Raw genomic sequence first — 21,201 nt, 5'->3', positions numbered from 1 at the left:
TGAGCCTGGGGAGAGTGTTACAAGGTATGGTGAAAGTTCCCTTGTTTGTTTTCAAGGATTTCCCAGCTTTCAACACACTCACTCTTCTTGGTTGAATGAAATTTCCAAAGTTGGCCACTGGTTGTTGTATTTTTCTTGGTGAGCCAGAAACCACAATGCCCAAATATATCAAATATAGAGGTGTGTGTGTGTGTGTGTGTGTGTGTGTGTGTGTGTGTTACACTGCCATGTAGAATCAGGGCCTCTGTCTAGGCTCTTGCTTGCCTCAGGGTCTTCCATAAGTTGCTGTTTCTGCTGGGATGCTTCTGATTGGTTGATACTACTTCTTATATTTAGTCCCAAGGTCACTTCTAAGAGGGTTTTACTGTTATTATTTTTTTAATTACAGTATCCTGCTTGTATTCTTGGTAATACCCATCATATTGGCCACTACAATATTGAATACTGTGTCTTCCTCCAAACAATCTCAGTTCTCCCAGGCAAGGATTTATTTATTTATTTATTTATTTATTTATTTATCTATTTATTTATTGCTTGCTACTTTTGGGTCTCCAGTGCTCTGAATGGTGCCTAGCACAATGTGGGGACACCATAAATACTCCTTGAACTAATAAATGAGGAACAACTTTACAAGCTTTTCCCCATCTGAGTAGTGATTGGTTATGAGGAGTTGATTAGTATGGTCATTGACCAACCACTGCCCTGTTTGGTGGTGAAGGGCACAGGTCTCTATCAATAACTGATGCCTGCCTGGACCAGTCAGAGTTCACTGGCACTTGAGGAAATAAATACAAAGGTACAGGTAGCAATAGAAATGAGCTTTTATTTGTAAAAAGTTACAAAATGATATTGTACAAAAATAAAGTCTGTAGAGAACTTTGGTTGTATAACACAAACGACCGAGACAGATCAGGGAGATCAGAACTTCCAAAGAAGTGTGCTCCTTACTGTGTCAGATGGTGGATCACAACAATAAAGAAAAAAATCACGAACTTTACCCTTCTGTGGACTTGGCGGAGCAGCTTGCTCCCATTAGAACCTGCTTGCAGTGTGTAGATGATGCTGAGCAGGGGACTCCCCTGAGAGCTGGAGCCTGTGTCTGGACCAGGGAACATCAGCTACCACATCTGCCAGGATTCTCTGAATTGAATAGAGGATGCTGAACTACATCTGAGTCATGCCAGACAACTGGGGGTGTCACCATTTTGAGCAGGAGAGGCTGAGAGAGCAGCCCTTGCCTCCACTTGTCCTGAAGAGGGCGTGAAGCCATACACAACTTGGGTCTTTAGGGCCATGGGAGGGGGAGGAGATGCCCAGCAACTTTTACCTCTTGGTTACTTTGAAATTTTGACATGATTGTTTGAGATAAGCCAATTGGTCCTACTTTGGGGGATAGCAGCCATGAAGGAAGTGATACATTAATTTCTGCATCAAATTCCATTTATGAAATGTGTAACAAGATCTAACATAGGACTCAAGGCATGACTTGTATGCCAGCTGCTAGACAGGTACACTATGGGGACAGTGAGAGGTACCATTCCCACCATCTACTTCCTCCCATCTAAACAATGGGAGTGGGCTGCATTTGTCCTGTGGCCAGTCGGATACCTCTTCTTCCTGTCAATCTTTCTTCCTAGAACCCATTGGGTTAGAAGGGATAGCAAATGTTGAACCCAGATGACAACTGAGCCCCAGCAAAGGACAAGGCAGATTGCTGTTCCCTACAAGGTTCCTTATGTGCTCCTGCCTATGTGCCCTCAGGGAAGAGGTAGGTGGGCAAGAATGGAGGCAGAGGTGCCACCAGGCAGAGCTAAACCTTGGCTACCTGGCAGGTCCTTCATTTCACTTTTAGGTGACAGTAAGTCCATGACTACCAAGGGGAATTTAGCCTTCTGTATATGTGGTCATGATGTCACACACGTGGAAGGGAAGTAGAGCTTGACACAATAGACAGTGGAGCTTGGGGCCTCTCTGCTCAGTGATGGAGCAAGGATGAGATGGCTATGGGTGTGGCATCAGCACTGGGACTGCTGCCATTGAGGGGGCGGGGCTGAGATGCTCCTTCTGACATTTCCCTTTAACGGATAAAAAGTGGAGGCTGGGGTGCAGCTCAGTTGGTGAGGTCGCCTAGCTTGGATGAGGCCCTGAATTCCATCCCTAGCATGGAGATAGGGTGTGATGTCTGAGATCCACAGGAAGTGGGAGGCTCAGAAAGCCAATGTCATCCTTGACCAAGCAGTAAGTTCAAGGTCAGCCTAGGCCGCAGGAGACCCTGTACACAAAAAAGAGGGGGAAATCTGGGGCAGTTAGCGAAGGTTTGTCATATAAAGGTAAAGTAAGTGATTTTTGCCTAGTGGGAAACCCTTTCAGTACTTTGAAGAGCATGGAGCATGGACCCTTGTTCCCAATTAATATTTCCTTTTGTCACCTTTTTTTTTTTTGTATTTTGTGAGCACATATACTTTGGCACCTTTGAAAAGAGACTTTAATAAATAAGGGAAGAAGAGAGAAATTCATTAGTGAATGGTAATAAATAATAATAACTTAAATCTCAATAAATATCTTCTCTATATCTCTGTATTTGAAACAGATGCATTGCATCGAGTAGCTTCTCTGGTCACTGGTGACCACGCATAAATGGAGCTGTGTATGTAACGTCAGTCTCTGTAAACCAACAGGCCCCGGGGCTCTCCCTGGCCAGGGGCAGCTGGGGGCCTTTGCCACCCGCTCTCCTACAAGAATGCTGCTTGCTTCCTGTTTCCAAGGGCATCAAGGAAATGTTTTTAAGCAGGAGGACAGCCTTTGGGTTCCTAGCCAACTTCTCCCTCCCCATACACTGTGTTCAAAATCAACCACAAAGGGTTCCCCCAAAATGCTGGATGTAGTAAACCTCAGGCCTCAGGTCTCAAATTCAAAGGTTATGATCTCTTTGCTCCTCTGCTTTTGTCCCCCCACCCCTCTCCTTTTCATGGTGTGAATCCATTGAGTGACAGGAAAATACAGCTTTCTTACTTTCATCAGTAAATGAAGTGACAAGAGGTGACACCAGAGTCATCACATTTCCCTGGTGTCTTCAGACACGTGACAATGAGCCACAGGAGATACACTGGCTTGGTGCTTTGCATGCATCCGCGACTCGGACTGCGATCGGTGACCATGGACTGTATCAGATAAATGCTGGCAACAGCTAAGCAGGGACACCAGCCCTGAGCTTCTGGTGATATCCCCTGCCATCCTGGAGTGCTCAGACGGCTGTTCTCACTCCTATCCAGTTTTCTGTAGCTGGGCCTTCTTCTACCAGGCTCCCACGATGGATGCCTTCCTCTTTCTCTTCCTCCTCTCCCTCTTCTTCCTTCTCTGCCTCCGCCTCCTTGGTCCTCATCTTCCATTCTGGGCAAACATTTCCTGGGAACCTTGGTCCCTTTCTTCGCACTGTAGCAGGAATGCAATACACAGCAGTCTCTGGAACCGGAGTCAGATGCATCCACACCGTTTAGCGGAATGCTTTCTTAGAATATGGTAAACCAGGTTATCATCTAAAAACGACAGGTCGTCGTCAAACGCAACTGGTCGGCAACATGCCTGTCCTACTTTGTCACTCACTAGTCTTCTACTTCGAGATAAGTTTTTTAGTATTTTGTCATACATTGTCTCAGCCGCATCACAGGAGCCGCTGCAATACCGAAAGATCAGTTCCTCCTTGGTTTCGTAGCCTAAACCCAAGTCAGTGACATTTAAGTGTATTGCAGTTAAGACACACCCCCGATTTTTGCCCCTCTGGCCTCTGCGACCCTTCCCTCTGGAATTCTCTGGGCTGGCAGCTGCCCCCGGCCGATTCCGATCTCCTCTTCGAGGAAGCACTGCCACTTGTTTATCTGGTGACCTCTTCAGTCTTTTAATGGTGGCTTGAATAAAATCCATGACATCATCAAACTGGTCAGGATAATCTTCAGGCATATTGGCTGTTTAACGAAACAGAAAGCGTCACATGAGACAACAACCAGGATCATTTCAGGCAGTCTTCTAAATCAAAGCATCGCTAGAATTGGCTATAATTGTACCCACACCAAAATGATCATCCTTTCAGGCTAAGCATTCATGGTGGCCCCTTGGAAGCAAAGGCTAAAATGTGCCCTTTAACACTTTGCAAAATATTGGTGTCAAAAGAGAAGAGTCATATGGTAATGACACAGTTCCTTGTAGGAAACATGTCTCTAAGGGTGAGTTGTTCATGTTGAATGACATCTACCAGGTTTCTCAAGGAGACAGGTGGCTGTGACCAGGGTGACATCTAAGTCACCCTGTTTTATAGCCTTGAATATAGCTCTCACTCACTGAAACACTCTTACACACTCCCTGAAATGCAGTTTCTGGGGCCTCGAACCGAGACACCTTGGTGTCCTGCTTTTTTGGGGGGAATGGATGCCTTTACATTTTATCAAGCTGCTGCAGAATTGTGGTGTATGTGGGTAGCAGAGCAAACTGAGAAACTAGGTCTCAAAGGCTGAGGAAATGTGACATCTTCTGGCTTTTGCCACTTTGCTGTAAGTTTGCCCTGACTCTACCTGAGTAGGAGCAGATGCAAACAGAACAAAGATCTCTAAAATTCAACTCTGTTTTAAGACCCATCCCTTAAAGCTAAAGAAACAGAAAGGCATATTATATTTTACTGACAAACAGATGGCAAATGGTATGACTCTAACCACCCCCAATAATAATAGAATGATTTAAATATAAAGGACAGATGCAGCCTTGGGTCCAGGGGTGAAGTCAATCTATGCTGCAGCTGCCACAGGCTCCCACTGTGTGGTTACAAACAGGAGAAGAGATGTGAGCTCCAGGGAGACCCCATGGAGGAGAGACACACCAGGAAGTCTGAGACCTCTGGGGAAGCCATGGATTTAAATCAACTGAGATTCTGAGTGTTTCAGCATTTTGCCTTGGATAACTAAGGGGGAAATAGCCATTGGAACCATCTGATACAGACCAAGAAGAGGAAAAACCTAGGCCCCCTTTATAATCAGGTATTAAGGTTTTATGGTAATCTCATCCCCTTTCAGGCAATTAAGTAGGCTTTGGGTTAAATGCAGCTTGGAAAAATATACTTCAAAAGAGTTGTTAGAAAGAGCCAGTGGGTTTTATATTTTGTCATGTCTATTCTACCTCAAATTACTGTATCATAAACAAGACTTATCTAATTGTTGAAATGCGTGAGGCAAGAATCCTGTTGTGTAAAATGAAATCTAGCTAATGTGTCTTGATTGTGTGTGTGTGTGTGTGTGTGTGTGTGTGTGTGTGTGTGTGTGTAGTGTGCATGAGGGTGTGTGTGTGAGTTGCTAGGTAAATGCCTACTTCAGCTCTAGATTTCATGCATGAATGCGCATGTGCACACACACATGCACACACCCCCTCACTATGATATATATAATAATAAAAAGACTGGGAACTGGAATCAAGAGTACACTTTTGTTTGTTCTGTAACTGTTAGCATTGGATTGCTTGGTTGCTCTAAGAGACAAGTTTGTCTCTTTGGCACTGCTTTAAAGCCCTTTCTCTCTTGCCTAAAAACTAACCCTGCCCCTGAATTGTGTCCCTTATCCATCTCCACCTCTCTTTTTTTTGTGTATATATGTGTACATATTTGTGTGCACATGTGTGCAATTAGGGGTGTGTTTGTGGGCATCCAGAAGTTAACTAGCATGTCCCCTTCAGCAGCTCTCCATCTTATTTTTGAGATATGATTCACTGAACCTGGAACTCACTGGGCTATACTAGCTGGCCAGCAGGACACCGGGACCCTCCCATCTCCACCTCCCTCCAGCTAGGGTTGCAGGCCTGTCTCTGGTCCTGGGTTTTTATATGGTTGCTGGGGGTTGAACTCAGACGCATGCTCTCATAGCATGCCCTCCACCAGCTGAGCTATCTCCCCAGCTCCTCCCATCTCTCTTCAATCTGTTTTCCACTCACTGGTCAACTCTTAAACTCAGATCACTTCCCCTATCTGCCCAGAATGCTCCAAAGTTTGCTGTTGCCCTCGTCAAAGAGCCAGAGCCCAAACTGGCAGAAAAACTATACCCTGACCTGGCCTCTGCCATGCCCAGCCTTGGTTATCTCTGACCTCATCAACTTCTCTTCACTCTCTCCTTCTGGTATGTTGCTGCATTTGGGGTTGGATCATTCCTTGCTTTAGGAAGCTGTCTTGTACACAGGACATAAAACTGAGTCCCTTGCCTCTACCCAGGGCATGCCAGTAGTACCACCCTGGGGGGGGGTGGCGAGGGGGGAACTGGTGAAGCACTGAGCAGCATTGATACTTCAGATCTGAGAGGAGATAAATCATTCCCCTCCCTTCCACTCCCCACAACTTTGAAGCTCAGTCCAATGGCCTCTCAGGCACAGCTTCTTTAAGGGAGGACCAGACACATTTCCAGGGCCTGACCGGAAGAGTGTGTCTGGTTCCCATCTCCTCAGAAGATGGGAACACTTCCTTTAGGGAGTTTTCTTAAAAAGACTATGGATCCTTATATTATTCTGGTTTAATATGGGAAACTACTTGTTTTAAAATGATCTGAGTGTGCTTTATCTTACTTTTTTTCACAAATAGTGAAATTAGTGAGGAGAAAATAAACCAGAGTGTGTCTGTGTTTAATTATAAACACTATATTTTTTCTTCTATTGGTAAAAAAAAATGCCTATATAGAAACCCAAACTTCTAAAATAAATATATTTGAAGTGATTAATTAAAATACAATGGTGCTCTTAATTTTTTTAAAAAAGGCTTTTGTTTAACAAAGGACTCACACTATGGGGTCTCCGACTCTATTTAAAATATCCTAAGTAGATCATTAACTTAGGAACCTGGGAGGATGGAAGTTAAGGCTGATTACTAATCAACTGAAGATTAATCAAAAGGGGAGGACAAAACACAGAAATTCAACAAAGTCAACAGGAAAACGTCGGCATTACAAAAAGTCTAGTTTTCTGGTTTCAGAAACTCACGGATTTACATGTGACACAATCTCATATTCCCAGAGTCCCATGATGATCTGAACTAATACTCCAGTGACATAATTTGGCTCTAAAACCTTCAGCCTTCTTAAGAAAAATGTCCCCATTTTCTAGACCTTGTGGCCCCACAGCTTTGTCATAGGCTGTGTTTAGCAGATACAACATGGGATGCTGAGTTAGGTTGGCATCTGGGATAAATACTGAATAAGAATTATTAATAGCTCCAAATCAAGGATGGGATAAATATTGTAATACTTGGGACACAGTTACATGTCAATATGCTTTTTCTCTTATTTTAAATTCCTCTTGGCCGTTCCATAGAACCAGAAAAGAGACTTGGCTAAAAAACTTCTTGTTCATTATGAATCTATACTCTAAGAACTTGTTTCAAAGCCATGCATGCACAGCACCAAGAATGAACTCCAGTGTAACCTATGGACTGCGGGTGGTTGTAGCAAATACTGTTCAAGTGAGAGGTATTGATACTGGTAACAGAGGATGTGTGAAGACAGAAGGCATGTGGGAAATTTCTGTACCTTTCTTTCAATTTTGCTGTTATCTTACTTAAAAGTATAACAAACAACAACAATAATGAAATCGAGCCAGGCATGGTGGCACATGCTTTTAATCCCAGTACTCTGGAAGCAGGGGCAGGTGGAGTTCTATGAGTTTGATGTCAGCCTGGTTTACATGGTAAGCTCCAGGCCAGTCAGAGATACATTCCCTGTCTCAAAACAACAACAAAACAAAACAACAAAAGGTTTTACTGTCCCTGGGACACACTGGTTCAGTGTGCTGCACTGAAGGTCTAGCTTAGGACCCCTTTTTGATGGGAGTTTCTCTTTCACATGGAAGCAGAGATGGAATGTCATTTAAGCCCCAAAGCAAGGCTTTACGTGATACTTTATTGAGCTGGAAGGTAATTTTTTCTTTCATATTCTTAAAAAATATGAAGAAACAACAGATATTGATGTGGAAAGCTTTACATATTTAAATTGTGGACTTATAAATTTATAAGCAGAAATGAGGATAAAACAACATATTTTTCAAACCATGGGGTGACTCAATTTCTCATTCCAGGCCTCTTGGTGCCACTGAGTTTTCCTTAAAGGGATAGCCTCACTTTATCATGCTTAATGTTTAGAGGATATTTTTTTTTGTTTGTTTTTTGGCTTTTTCAAGACAGGGTTTCTCTGTATTGCTTTGGAGGTTGTCCTGGAACTTATTCTGTAGACAAGGCTGGCCTTGAACTCACAGAGATCCGCCTGCCTCTGCCTCCCGAGTGTTGGGATTAAAGGTGTGCACCACCACTACTGGGAGCGTTTAGAGGATATTAGTAGCCAAACGGTTCTGTAGAAGGCTGCTGGGCAAACCTCACTAGCCTGATCTTAAGAATTCTACAGAAACTGTTAGCCTCGTCCAGGCAAGTGGACAGTTGCTTTAACCTTCTCAGAATTCACTGAGCTGAGGGGAGAGGTAAGAAGCTTGGGTTTAGATCATCTCCTATACTATGACCTAATGGCATAGCAGGCTCTCACCCTATGAAAAGTTACAGAATGAGGCTATGCGAGCATCCCTACCAATGCTAATGTTACTGTTATGCAAGCAAAACACCTGCAAACCACACAAGAAGAAGACCACAAGTTTAACAACCAAAAGGCAAAATAAAATAAAAATAATGTAAATAAATAAAAAAAATGAAAGCAGGTAGATGGAATACTTGCTTATTTCCCAGAGATAGTTTGGGAAATATGTCTGACAGAAAGCTGATGTTTTGAGATATCAAAATTCTCAGTTGCTTGAAGTCATCCTTCAGAGCGTAACCAAATATTTTGGCATTGTTCTGTTTCAAATATTTGAACTCTGATGTGTCCTTTGTATAAACAGTGTTGTTTAAACAAATGGAACCTGTACCAGGGCATGACTCTGGGGACAAAAGGCTCACTGCATAGGCATTCTCTCCCTTGATTAGGGGAAAGTGGTAAAGGCACCTAAGAACTAAGGACTGTGACAGCTACTATTTTGTAAAGCCAATCAAATTTTACAGGAATAATAGTGAGGGATCTGAGCATACCTTTTAACAGCTAAGCTAAAAAATATTACAAAATTCAAAGTGTTATCTTGGTTAAGATGGCGAAAATATCAATTTTTTCTTAAAAACTGTAGGTTAGCCATATGTTAACCCAGAGGTCACTTTTGTATTGGTGGTCGTGTGTCCTCTTCATGCTGGCCAGACCAACATCTCAGCCAGCCAGCCATTAGCCTATCTCCTGCCTGTGTCTAAGAGGGAGGTAACCAAGGTTGTCCACAAAACATGGGGATGAGACTCTTCCCCAATTGGGAAGTGGACTCAGAGAATGGTGGAGGGTTTCTGCAGCCTTGAATGTTCCAGGAAAGGGGGAGGGGCTGACCCTAGCACTGCAGTGTCTCTATGAAAGAAGAGATTTTCCAGGCCAACCTGAGACCTGCCAAGTTGCTACAGAAGGCACAGGCGCTGCTGATTGTGTGTGGGGGATCTGCCTCTCTACCACATTGTAAGCTTATACAGCTCACACTCTGGAACAGTAAGGACAAACGTGCTGAGCTCACAGGAGGAGCCATGACCTAGCTGGCCATACAGTTAGAAATCAGTGCTTGGAGGACCCTGCCTGGAGCAGTGCCTGCTTCTGAGACGGTGCTAGGCCTGAGGGGTGAGACACTGTGGAATGCTACACTGGGCTCCTGAGACACTGATGGTTAGCTGTAACACGCAAAGTCTCCCATGAGAGTCTGAGCAGAGGATAGGGGCACGAAAACCCCTCTGAGAAGGAGGATTCAACCTGAAGTTCCTACCTCTACTGCAGGCAAAAGACACATGGTCAGGTAGGCTAAGTGTCTGAGAAATAGAAATTGTCTCTTGTGCCTATGAATAAGCATGTGCTTCTGTGTGTCTACACACCAACACACACACACACACACACGAGTGCTTATATCTATGAAGACATTAGCCTAGGATCAGTGTAGTTTCTCAAGAATGACTAGTGTCATTTTGTAGGAATTACTCATTTGTACCTTCCAGAAAGGTACATACACAATTTCCTTTCACTCATTTTGAAAAGTAATGACAAGAAATATGCAGTTGTTGTTACATTAAAATTCCTCACATTACAATATTTTCTTAAGTGAGGTCTTGAATTAAAGCTTCCTTGAAGCACTTAACATAGTACCAAGGTGGAGTGGTTGCTTAGTCTCAACAAGAGTGAAGGGGAACCCTGACAACAGTCCTGCTAATCTGAATAGAACTGAACATCTCCGTATACCTCCTTACAGACTGGGAAGGCTCAGGGGAGACATGTTTGCTCATGACCATGTAGTTAGTACGAAGTTCGACTGGTTTGGTTTCAAAGATCAGTGTAGATCTTGCCCTGCATGTTGCCTTTTGGTTTCTAAGTAAAAAGTCTTCTGCCATTAGCAATTTTAAAGTCTGGTGGCAGAGGGAAAATATTGCAGAAACAAGGGCAAGATATGCCAGTTTTAAGAGGAAGTGGGAAATACACCTGCTATGGGAAAAGTTCAGTATGAACTCAAGTACATTAAGTGGGCCTCAAAGCTAGGTTGCCATGAGCCACGGAACAAAGAGTCTCTAAGAGGGGAAAAGCCATGCCTTTTGGGGGCACCTCTCTCCTGTCTTGTTCTTGTATATCACTCTGAAGCAGATCTGCCAATTTCCCAGTCACAACCGGAACTCCAGCAGCCAGCAGTGGGGGCAGATACAGACAGACAGGCCCCACGTCCGGAAGCTTCTCATGCTCAGGCTGGCACCAATGACCAAGCTCTTGCTGCAGAGTTGGAGAAGACAGAGCCTGAGATTCCAGGCCTGGGTCAGTCCCTGACCAGCATGTGACCTTGGGCTAGTGGCTTAGCCAACCTGAGGTCAGAGAGTCAGAGTCCCTAACTCTGACTCTCTGAGATGTGGTCAGTCTAAGCTTCAGCCAGAAAGTGCTAGCAGGTATTGGCTTCCAGCCACCTGTGCAGGGAGCAGCATTCAGTTCAGCTACCTCTGTTAGCCTCCATCTCCCTACACTGTGAAGTCCCACAGGAGGTACTCTGGGATCTAGAAGGCCTCTTCACTTTCCCTTCCAGCTCAGCTGAACCTGTATGTGAAACTTAAAATAGTAATTGTCAGTCTTCTATTAAACCAATTCATGTCCCACTCCTTACTGGAAAGTGCCAGGAAGATACGTAGAAAGGACCCTGTATTTATATCAGCAAATGCCCTGGTTCAAGGCATTGTCAAACCAGAGTTTCTACCTGGAGAGGTAGAGTTGGCCCCAGGAGCCTCTGAGAGGATGTACTGTAACAACCTGTTCTAATCAGCCAGCCTCTCTGTCACTCAAAAGTCAGGCACAACTTTCTTAAGGTTCTCAACTTTACCCATTTGTTTTTGCTGTATCAAATCTGTTTGAGTTATTTCCAGCTCACTGCTTCAATGCTACAATCATTCATGGCAGCTGCCACAAAATGGATGGGGGGTTGGGGGTGCTCCGAAGCTTGTCCTAGACCTAGAAGGTCATCTGTCAACCCTTGTTCTTGCTTGCTGGTCAGGGACCTCTGAAATGTGTGGCGAGAGCATAGAGAAAAACGTTCAATGCCCTGAAGCCTTCTGCATAGCTTTCTCATTGTGTACTGTTTAAAAGTCATCGCTTTATGATGTACTTGAACTTAAAAAGAAAGAAAGAAAGAAAGAAAGAAAGAAAGAAAGAAAGAAAAAAAAAAAGAAAAAGACAGACCAGAGATCACTAAGTTCTGAATGCCGGTGCATCTTCCTTTAACTAAGGACCATTTTGCTCTCCTATTTTGGGTACAGAATAGACTAGCCAATAAGAGGCTATACCCTTGGTTAAAGCAGAAGGGGCTCAGTAGCATCTATTTTTCTGAAACCATCAGCAGCTGCCGAGGCCATTCTGACCCTTTCCAGAGTGACCATGCTCTTTTCTCTTGACGAACAGTAACACTGGTTTATTTATGGAGTTTCTGCATTGTGAAGACACTAGCGTTTTGTTGTTGTTCTTTTAAAGCATTTCTGGCAGAAGACCAGTCAGAGTGTACAGCACTTTGGAGTATAGAAAAAAAGCCACATGGCCAACCGATATGCCATTTTATTCAGCATCTGCATCTACTTTGGCCAGCATAGCACATACTTATTAGTTATACATATTTTGAGCTGGTAGCCCATAACTCAACTAAGAAAACTTAATAGTAACGACACATGAGTACAAATAATCAATAAAAAATCCACTTGGGGCACAGTGTATTAATTTCATTATTCATATTCCAATTGCTTTGATTTCTATGTATGTGGTCCATACTTTTATTATAGTTGTGATAATGATTTTCCAGCAACACACCATGGTTCCCTGTGGGAGAATGACCACTCTTCTGCTTTTAAGTCACGAAAGTACCCAGCAGGGTGCTCATTTGTCAGCTAATCCATGAACACCTGGTGTGATCTAAAAGCTCTCCATAGCTAGCACTAAATACCCAACGCTAATGAGCACACTCCATGAGCTCTGGAAAAAAAGAAAAAAACAAACAAAAGAAAGCAAAAGGAAGAAAGAAGAAAGAAAAGACTTAACAGGGGAGGGCGAGAAATTACCCAGTAAAATTAGTTGTGCAAAAAAGCCACTAGAGAAAACAGTCCTGTGTGGCAGGTGGCTTCAGCGGGACCTGGTGGGAAGTCTCTACTTTCTCCTTCCTACAAGGCACTGTTCTAATCTCAAGGGGCCACAGGACCCTGAAGCATTTCCCGAGTCACTGGATCTTCCTGAGGAAGAGGCGCGGCATGAATAAAATTCTCTTTAAGGGCCTTAGGGACTCAGATGAGAACAAGAGGGATTAGGAGAAGATGGCAGAAAAGTAAAGAAAGTAAAAGAATGTTCTTAATCATCTGAACTTGTTTGGTAGAGTCATAGAATTCAATGGTTCTCAACCTGTGGGTTGTGACCCCTTTGGGGGTCAAAGGGCCCTTTCACATGAGGTCACCTAAGATCATCCTGCATATCAGATATTTACATTACAATTCACAACAGTAGCAAAATTACAGTTAGGAAGTAGCAATGGAAATAGTTTTATGTTTGGGGTCACCACAACATGAGGAACTCTGTTAAAGGGTCTCAGCATTTGGAAGGTTGAGAACCGCTGCTCTAGTTGGATATGATGAAGGAGTTTCTATCCTGTTAATGCATTGACAGAAACCTCTCAGAGTTCAGAAAGACTTCAGAGAACTAGGCACAAACATCATTTGGAGATAATTACATTTGCAAAACCTCAATGCTGGGTTCCTTCCTTCCTTCTTTCCTTCCTTCCTTCCTTCCTTCCTTCCTTCCTTCCTTCCTTCCTCCCTCCCTCCCTCCCTCCCTCCCCCTCCCTCCCTTCCCTCTCTCTCTCTTTCTTTCTTTCTTTCTTTCTTTCTTTCTTTTTCTTTCTTCTTTATGCCACTGGGAGAGTCACATGTGAGTGTCCTGGGGTAGCAGGTTGTAGTATTGTGGTCTGGGGACAAATGTGAATATGATGAGCTCAGGCTGCCCCGTCTCAGAGCCTGCTTATGTGATACCCCTAGAAGCTCTTCTCTCCACTATGTCCTAAGACAGTAACAGTCAACTCTACCTTTAGGTCAAGATTAACATAAGCAAAGATTGGCACTTGGAACGAATGGAAAGAATGATGCTATGAAGCCAACACGTTGTGTCTGTGATCATTCTTCACTGATATTTATATCAGAGGCAGGGGAATAAAACCCCACTGTGTATCTTCAGACAAAGCACAGAAGATCCAGGAATGGATCTCATCATAGTTTAGACTCTAGAGCATATTCTACAGAGGACAGACCTCTGTCCAGGCCCTGGCTCAGTGATTTGTAGACAGAGGGAACCATCAGTCTCAAGGGTGTATGCTGCCTTCTCTGTGTTCCTAGAAATGCCTGACAATGAACTTTCTGAGCAGCAACAGACTCAACAGATTGCCATGAATGGGATCTTTCCTGTCTTCATCTGGAGGCGCATGCCCTCTGGGAGTGTTATGAGAAAGCTTTTTTTGCTGCACGAGGGGGTAGCTTCTATTCCTCAACTTTCACTTCTGCTGTGTCTCTCTGGCCTGTGGATGACACTGCTGATGACCCCGCCTGCTTTTTTTTTTTCCCTTTCTGTTCCTGACTGTGTATGGAGTACTTCACACTCATTTTTTTCTGACTTCATTGTGAGGATCGTCTCCTGTGCCATTCAAGAACAATGCAGACATAGCCAATTTAGGGTCATGTGATATTAGGTGCTTCTGATTTAAGATTACAGCACACACAAACAGAACCATTCAAAGACATTAGCTTGAATCTAATCATATAGAAATGATCAAGTAAGTTCAAACTGTGCAGTGGTCAGGGGAAGGATAGGCAAAGGATCCTCTCCCTGAATATCAGCATCATTGGTTGCAGGGGGGGATTAAGCAAGAATAAAGGAACCAGACAATCAAATGTACCGTGTGATTCCAGGCTTAAAAAGTAATATAGAGAACATTATCACCAGGATTGGTAAAACTGGGATATCTGTTGGATAAGTAAATGCCTTACACTGATGCCAAATTTCCTGACCTTGTAGCTGAATTGTACTTGTGTTTTTTTAGAAGACACATCTAACATACTTAACGTGGCTTTTGTAGTGCCTTCTCAATTGGCTTCAAGGGGAAAATAAAGAGATAAAGCTTACTGAGAGGTGGATGGGTGATCACTGGTCTATGGATGCTATGAAGGGAGGGTTTGCACAAACAAGCCAAGAGATACTGAAGCAGGTGGGTCCATACCTATTCCTAGCCAGGCACTACTGGCAAGGCAGGGGTTTTATTTCCTTGTCTATTTATTTAGTCCTATTATAATTCAGATCCAGAAGTGACATTTCCCTTGTGGAGTACATATTAGCATGTATATTTGAGTTATGCAGTCAAATTTCTGATCAAAAAGCTGGTTTGTCTGGTCTCATTAGTTTTTAGAGTTTTATAGGGATTAAAAGGAAATTGGCAGGCCCGAGCTTTGTTTTGTTTTGTTTTTTTCAAAAATGTGTGTGTGTGTGTATGTGTGTGTAGTTCCCAAATGGTCAACCAATGACATGTAACTACTTAAATTCACAATAGAAGAATTATATATATATATATATATATATATATATATAATATATAATAACAAAAAAGAATTTAAATGTCCACCTCAAAGTGTACAAGAAATAATTTTTAATGCTAATAATCTTTCTGCCCGTGCCTACTGACTATAGCAGTTGGAGTTACAGGCCTGTGCCATCAGGCTCCCATAAGATCATGGACTGTTGAAGCCATCCATGTCTTTCCAGCTCTAGTATTTTGTTAAAGCCTCACAAATGTGGCCTTTGATTCTACCATGCTAGCTACAGTAGTAGTCTTGTCCCAGTGGTGACCCATACTTGGCTTCTGAGAGTCGACTCCTGTCCCTCCTGGCACTTTTGTAGTCATGTGTTGCCTGTCACCTGGCAGCATGGGAGTGATCTGAGAAAAAGTGTGTTTCCCAGAAGTTCTGCCAGTTTTGTTGGAATCCTTAGCAAAACCCATGTGTTTCTGTCTGATGTGTTCTGAGCTAGTCAATAATGTTGGCTTAGACATCCTAAGGCCAGAAAGAGTCAGAAAAGGGACCAAGAGTGAATGTGGTTTTCCTGGAAATCTATGTTCTAGGGTTAGTTGCTAGATTTTTGGCTTACATGCTTGTATTATTTTAATCTATACTAACCCAGGATCACAGTATGTTGAGAAATAAACAAAGAAAGACTGGCTTTGAGATTAGATGCCTACCTGAAGTTTGAAATAGGCCTTCTCTACTTACTAGACTTGTGGCCTGGAACAGCTCTGTAGATAGATCTTACTCCTTTACCCATAAAATGGGGACAACCTTGTTCAATAGAGCCCAAACTAACTTGATTTTAGGATATTAAGTTATTTGCTCCAAGCCAGGTTACTCATGTGGATACTAACTTTCGGAGTAGGCTTGTATTTACATGTCCGGAGGGTGAGCAGGTTGATTTGATTGTGCCCATGCCTTGAAGCTTTGTAAAAATAAGAGCATAAAAGTACAGGTGAAAAATTTGCCTATGCTGAAAGCCCCACTCATGAATAGTAGACTAATGTTTTGTCACACATCAGCTGTGTAGCAGAGGCTGCCTGTTGTCACTGCCTGCCATAGAAAATGGGGAAAACTCATTTCCATTTCTATCTATGGAGATAGAGCTCTCCATAATCACCGAGGGAGACTTCTCCCAGTTCCCACTTCAGTTCCTCTTCCAGCTCATGTCCACTGCTGCCTCCCTTATATATCCAACTACACAGCCCCTATAGCATGGCTACAAACCCCTCATGCTGTTCTCTAGTCTCAAAGGTGCCCCTCCTTTTTCTTCCAAATACCCACCGTTCAAAGACCTCTTAAACCCCCCTTCCTGGACTTTTTGCTGTCCTACTCTCTAAGCCCCATGAGTACATTGCTAGGAATTCTTGATGACATGACTTTAGCCAAAGGACAGGTGTATCTATCTGTCTTGCTGGCGACCTGTCTGATAACCTTTCCACCTGCCTACCTGTCTACTTATAATTTACAACTAGATTGATTTTAGCTGTTTGGATGCTGCCCATAACTGGCATTTGAGGGGCATTTAATATAAAATGGCTTCTGATGGCACTCAAATGATTAATTATACAGTAAGTATTTTCATTAAGTGAAGGCCATGAATACTGGATTAAAAAAAAGGGGGGGTCAGTCACACATATAACAGGAATGGAAAATACCAGAAATGTTCACTTTTGTGTCAGCTAACATTGACCCTTTCTGAGCATAATGCTTAGGTTGATTGACCTGTGCAATGTCCTATGGCTGGCCAATTATAAGTGGAGCCTTGAAAGCATTTCTCTGAACAGCAATTATTAGGACTTGAGAAGAAGATGCTGGTCTCAAATCTCAAATAAGGGATCATGTCCCTAAAAGAGTCTTCCTCACAGATTTTAATTTCAGGAGTCCCTAGCCAAGAACCAGATTCCCTTTCCTGCTGATATAGTGACTTGCCTTTCCTATTGTTTCCTCTATACAGGCCGAAGCAATGGGTGCGGCTTACTTATTTAGAGTTCCAAATCTCAGAATTTTGGATTTCAAGTTTAACACCATCTATTGTACAGTACTGGGGTGGCTTCACTCATGTTTTAAATTTTAAATTCAGTGTCTATTCTAATGATCTCTCTACATACAGGTAGCCTCCAATTCATACTTCCTTGTCTCTTACACCAGAAATTATGGGATATGGCACCCAGGGCAGAGACTCATACCTAGTAACTTTGTGAGTTACAGCTCAGTTTCATCATGGTTAATATGGGTTTTTTTTAATGAGTTATTGTCTGAGAACTTGATAGCTTGATCTAAAAGATTATTTCTATAGCAAATTTCATGACCTTCTACCAAACTGGCAGTCTGCTATCCCATTGTATTATAACAAATTAGGAACTACCTGAACTAAAATAAAAAAAAATTAAAACAATCCGTTTTAGTTATTGGTTGAAGACCATACAACCCCTATAGTTTCTCCCTTCCATGCAAAATGTATTTTAGTGGGTTGTGTAAACATTGGCCCCTGCATCTGCAGATCTGTTTGCAGCCCTCATGGATGTCTGGCACTTTAGATTTCACCTTTTTAGCTCTCAGAACCATAAAATTTTCCTTATAGTCTTAAAATGCTATAGCACCTGTATATTCCACACTACAGACCCCCCATCCTATCTCTAATCCTCTTTTGGACTAGACAATGGCAGGAAGAGAAACAAATGAAATGAACTGGGCAGGGGTCATCTAGAGACAAAGTCTTGGATGCCTTCAAAGGCAAACTACAAGCAAGTTTCTGAGTAAGTTTAAAATGGTCACAGGGCCATTTATTTCACAGCCAACCTTGAGACAAGCCAGTCAGTTATTAACTGTACTTGCTTGGTTCATGCTATGTATGAAAAGAATTTGGGATGTTTAATTTGCATTGGACCCAGTGGAATGGATGCAGTCTCAAGAGTGAATGTGTGGAGTGGATGGACACAGTTCCAGTGCCCCATGGAAATTGCACAATGACTGTTAAAGTGACAGAAGTTCTTTGCCTTAATCACTAAATCCCAGGCACCCGAAGGAAACCATAGGGACCAAAATTTATAGCACTTTTTATTTTCAAATGAAGTGAAATGACTTAATGTTTTTCTACACCAGACTTAGCCTGGTTGCTCCCTGTGCAGTGCGGGATATAAATGTCAGCACCGTGGCAGGGCTGTGCTGACACTAGTTGAATATTTAAAGTCTGCACACTGTCATTATTTTGCCTTCCCTGCACTGACAGCTTGCTACCGAATTGAACATACCTGGAAAGAAGTCAGTTGGCTTAGAACACGGATTAGTCTCTCTTGAGGTAATTTCTCTGTCTAGGCTCTACTGGGTCTTTCCATTGACAAAGCAGAATTGGGTGTATTCTGCTGTCTTGAACAAAACCAATAGTCAGGTTGTCCACAGATGATTAAGTATCATTTGAGAAACAGGAAGCAATCCCCTCTCACATCACCATGGGCTCCATGCAGCCAATGGGACTCAAAGCTATTTTTCTTGTGTAGTGACTGATTAACCCACAGACACTATAGGTTTTCCTAGGGTGCTTTCAAGCTATGGCCATACAACCTTGGGTGGACACTAAGTCTCCCTTGGAAAACCTCTAAAAGTCCACACACCCAGGATACACTTCAAACCAATTATATCAGAATCTCCTGGCATGAAATCCAGTATCAGTGGACTTTAGCATCCCTAGAGGACTCCAGTCTCTGTCCATGAGTCTCTTCTCAAAGAATAGGTAGGACAGGAACACGGAGGCCAAGGAGCAGACCTGGACGCTACTGGCACATGGGGGAAGAAAGGCTTCCATTTCTTGGACACTGGCAAACTGTTCATTGAATTCTAAAGCCACTAACTTGTCAGAATTAATGGACAGCTCAACTTAGCAAGCCCAGGTAGACAAGATACTTATATAGCAATTAAACCTCCAAGAATTAATCAGTTTGCAATCAAACCATCATTGTTCTGTCCACTGACAGAATAGTATTAGAGAACTATTATTATCTGCCACTGTGTCCCTGTCCCTCTTGGGGGGGGGCTGTAGGAATGGACAGATGAAGACAGTAACAGAGAGGGCATTTAGAATTTCTGCTGGAGAAATGTTTGTACAATCACCCTTAACTTGTAATTGATGTGAAAATCTTTGAAGATGAATTTCTTCAGTTAGTTGATGGAAAGTTTTGAGATTTATGATTGAATTTCAAGGGACTAACTAAGTTTCCTTTTTAACCCTAATCACTCTAGAAACCCTTATAGAATTTCACTTTCATGGTACTTGTGCAAGAAGCACATCATAGTTCATGGATGATTCCTAGGTCAAGGCCATGGAGTTTGGATGATGTCAGTCTTGGGACTGACTTGGGCTTATACTGCTTCCCCAATGCTCATGACCACAGTACAGTGTGCAAAATATCCAAGTCAATAATTCTAAGGGGAGTTGGTGGGTAGGAATGAGTATTTTGAGAGTATCTCTATTTTTCTGTTGCTATCTTTGTTGCCTAGATATCTTCCCACCCATCTCGGTCACTTGATATATGTCAACCTCACTTTACCCAGATGGACTTCTGAGGGGTGGAGGATAGGTTGTATAAAGTTGTAAATGCAGTTGCTTGCCTCTAGAACATGTTGAGTAGTAAATGGCAGACTTGTTCTTAAGAGCACCCTGTTTTTGTTTTATTCCCCTTGAGTTAGCATTCCCAGGTGTGTCCTGAACACTTTTCCCTTTCAGCTCACCTTACTCTAGTCTCCCTGAAGTCTCTACCACAGAACCCTTCTGAACAGACTTGACACTAGACAGATGCTAGCCCTGGAAATGGAGGCCCTTCTGTGTTTTCTTTCTCGATGGGTTTTCACAACCCCCTTTGCAAGCGCAGGTGGGGGTAAAAGTGCAAGACGTTTTTAGAATTAAGCACAGAGAGGCCCAGTGAGATAGCCATAGAACAAAGAACCCCGGGTGTGTTCTTAGAAGGGGAGAAAAAAAGGGGGCAGGCAATGTGTGTGTGCTCTGGTGGTGTTTGGTTTGTTGTTGTGGTGGTAGTGGGATATTTGTTGATGGGGATGATAAAGGGACACTATTCATAGCCTCTGCACTGGACAAAGGATTCTGTGTCACTCACAAGCAAGACACCTGGGGACCCTTGGGCAGCATCGGGCAGAGGAGTACCCTTAAGGACCTCAGAGCCCTTCCCACTTAACCCGAGAGTGGGGAGGCTCAGAGCCTTCGTGTCTGGCCACGGGTGGCTGCGTGCGTGCTGCGGTGGGGTGCCCTGGGGTCCGCCGATGATGGCCCAGCGGGGAGGGAACGGTTCTTACAGTCACTGGTCAGCGAGAAGGGCGCGCGGCGGCGGCCAAGGGAGCTGTCTTCGGCGGGCACCTCGGGAAGCCTCTTACCGGCGGGCAGCGGGAAGGCGGACGCGGTGTGGAGCAACACCAGGCAGACAGCCACGACATCCCATAACTTCATCTTAGAATCCCGTCCAGCGGCGGCACCTGTGCGGGCGGGCCGCGGGGGAGAGAACCGCACCATGCAAGTTAGGCTCAGACGCCCAGGACCCCGGTGCTGCCTGCAGAGCCGCCTCTCCGCCGCTCCCCAGTCCCTGCTCCCAACTCCTCTCCTCTCTTCCCGCCCCATTGCAGGCCCGCGCTTCCCTGAGCACCCGCCCTTGTCCCTGGTGCCCCACTGAAAGCTCCTTCATCCCGGTGCTCCCACCTCAGGTGCAGCCCTGACTTCTTCCCAGCCCTCCTATCCCCAGGTCCCAGATTTAGGAAGTTGCAGCCTATAGCTTGCTGTTTCTACCGGCGCGGGCCACCCCACATTCCCTGGGGGCAAACAGGGTAGCCTCCATCCAGCTGTCTTTGCCAAGCCCTGGAGAGAAACCTTTTCCCCGTCTAGCAGCTTCCATGACTGTGCCCAGGGAACCAGCCTTCCACCCAAGCAAGCAACAACAACGACTAAAATCAAGTTCACCCCTCTGTTCCAGACTGGACCCTCCCTCCAGCTAGGTGGGATGCAGGCTGGTTGGAAACACTTG

At 43.8% G+C, this 21,201-nt stretch overlaps 1 protein-coding gene across 1 annotated transcript; it reads right to left on the bottom strand.

Annotated features, from left to right (window-relative positions):
• Positions 1–821: 821 nt before the first annotated feature.
• Positions 822–20,664, bottom strand: Gdnf (glial cell derived neurotrophic factor). The gene is made up of 2 exons (XM_035440597.1): positions 20,483–20,664; positions 822–3,962 (listed from the first exon to the last, which is right to left on the bottom strand). Exons 1-2 carry the CDS (start codon positions 20,631–20,633, stop codon positions 3,475–3,477), a joined length of 639 nt encoding a protein of 212 aa, XP_035296488.1. The 5' UTR covers positions 20,634–20,664; the 3' UTR covers positions 822–3,474.
• Between the last annotated feature and the right edge of the window lie 537 nt (positions 20,665–21,201).

The sequence above is a fragment of the Cricetulus griseus genome, chromosome 2 (assembly GCF_003668045.3).
Source record: "Cricetulus griseus strain 17A/GY chromosome 2, alternate assembly CriGri-PICRH-1.0, whole genome shotgun sequence".
Classification (NCBI taxonomy): Eukaryota; Metazoa; Chordata; class Mammalia; order Rodentia; family Cricetidae; genus Cricetulus; species Cricetulus griseus.
This window is presented reverse-complemented; position numbering and strand designations above follow the sequence as displayed.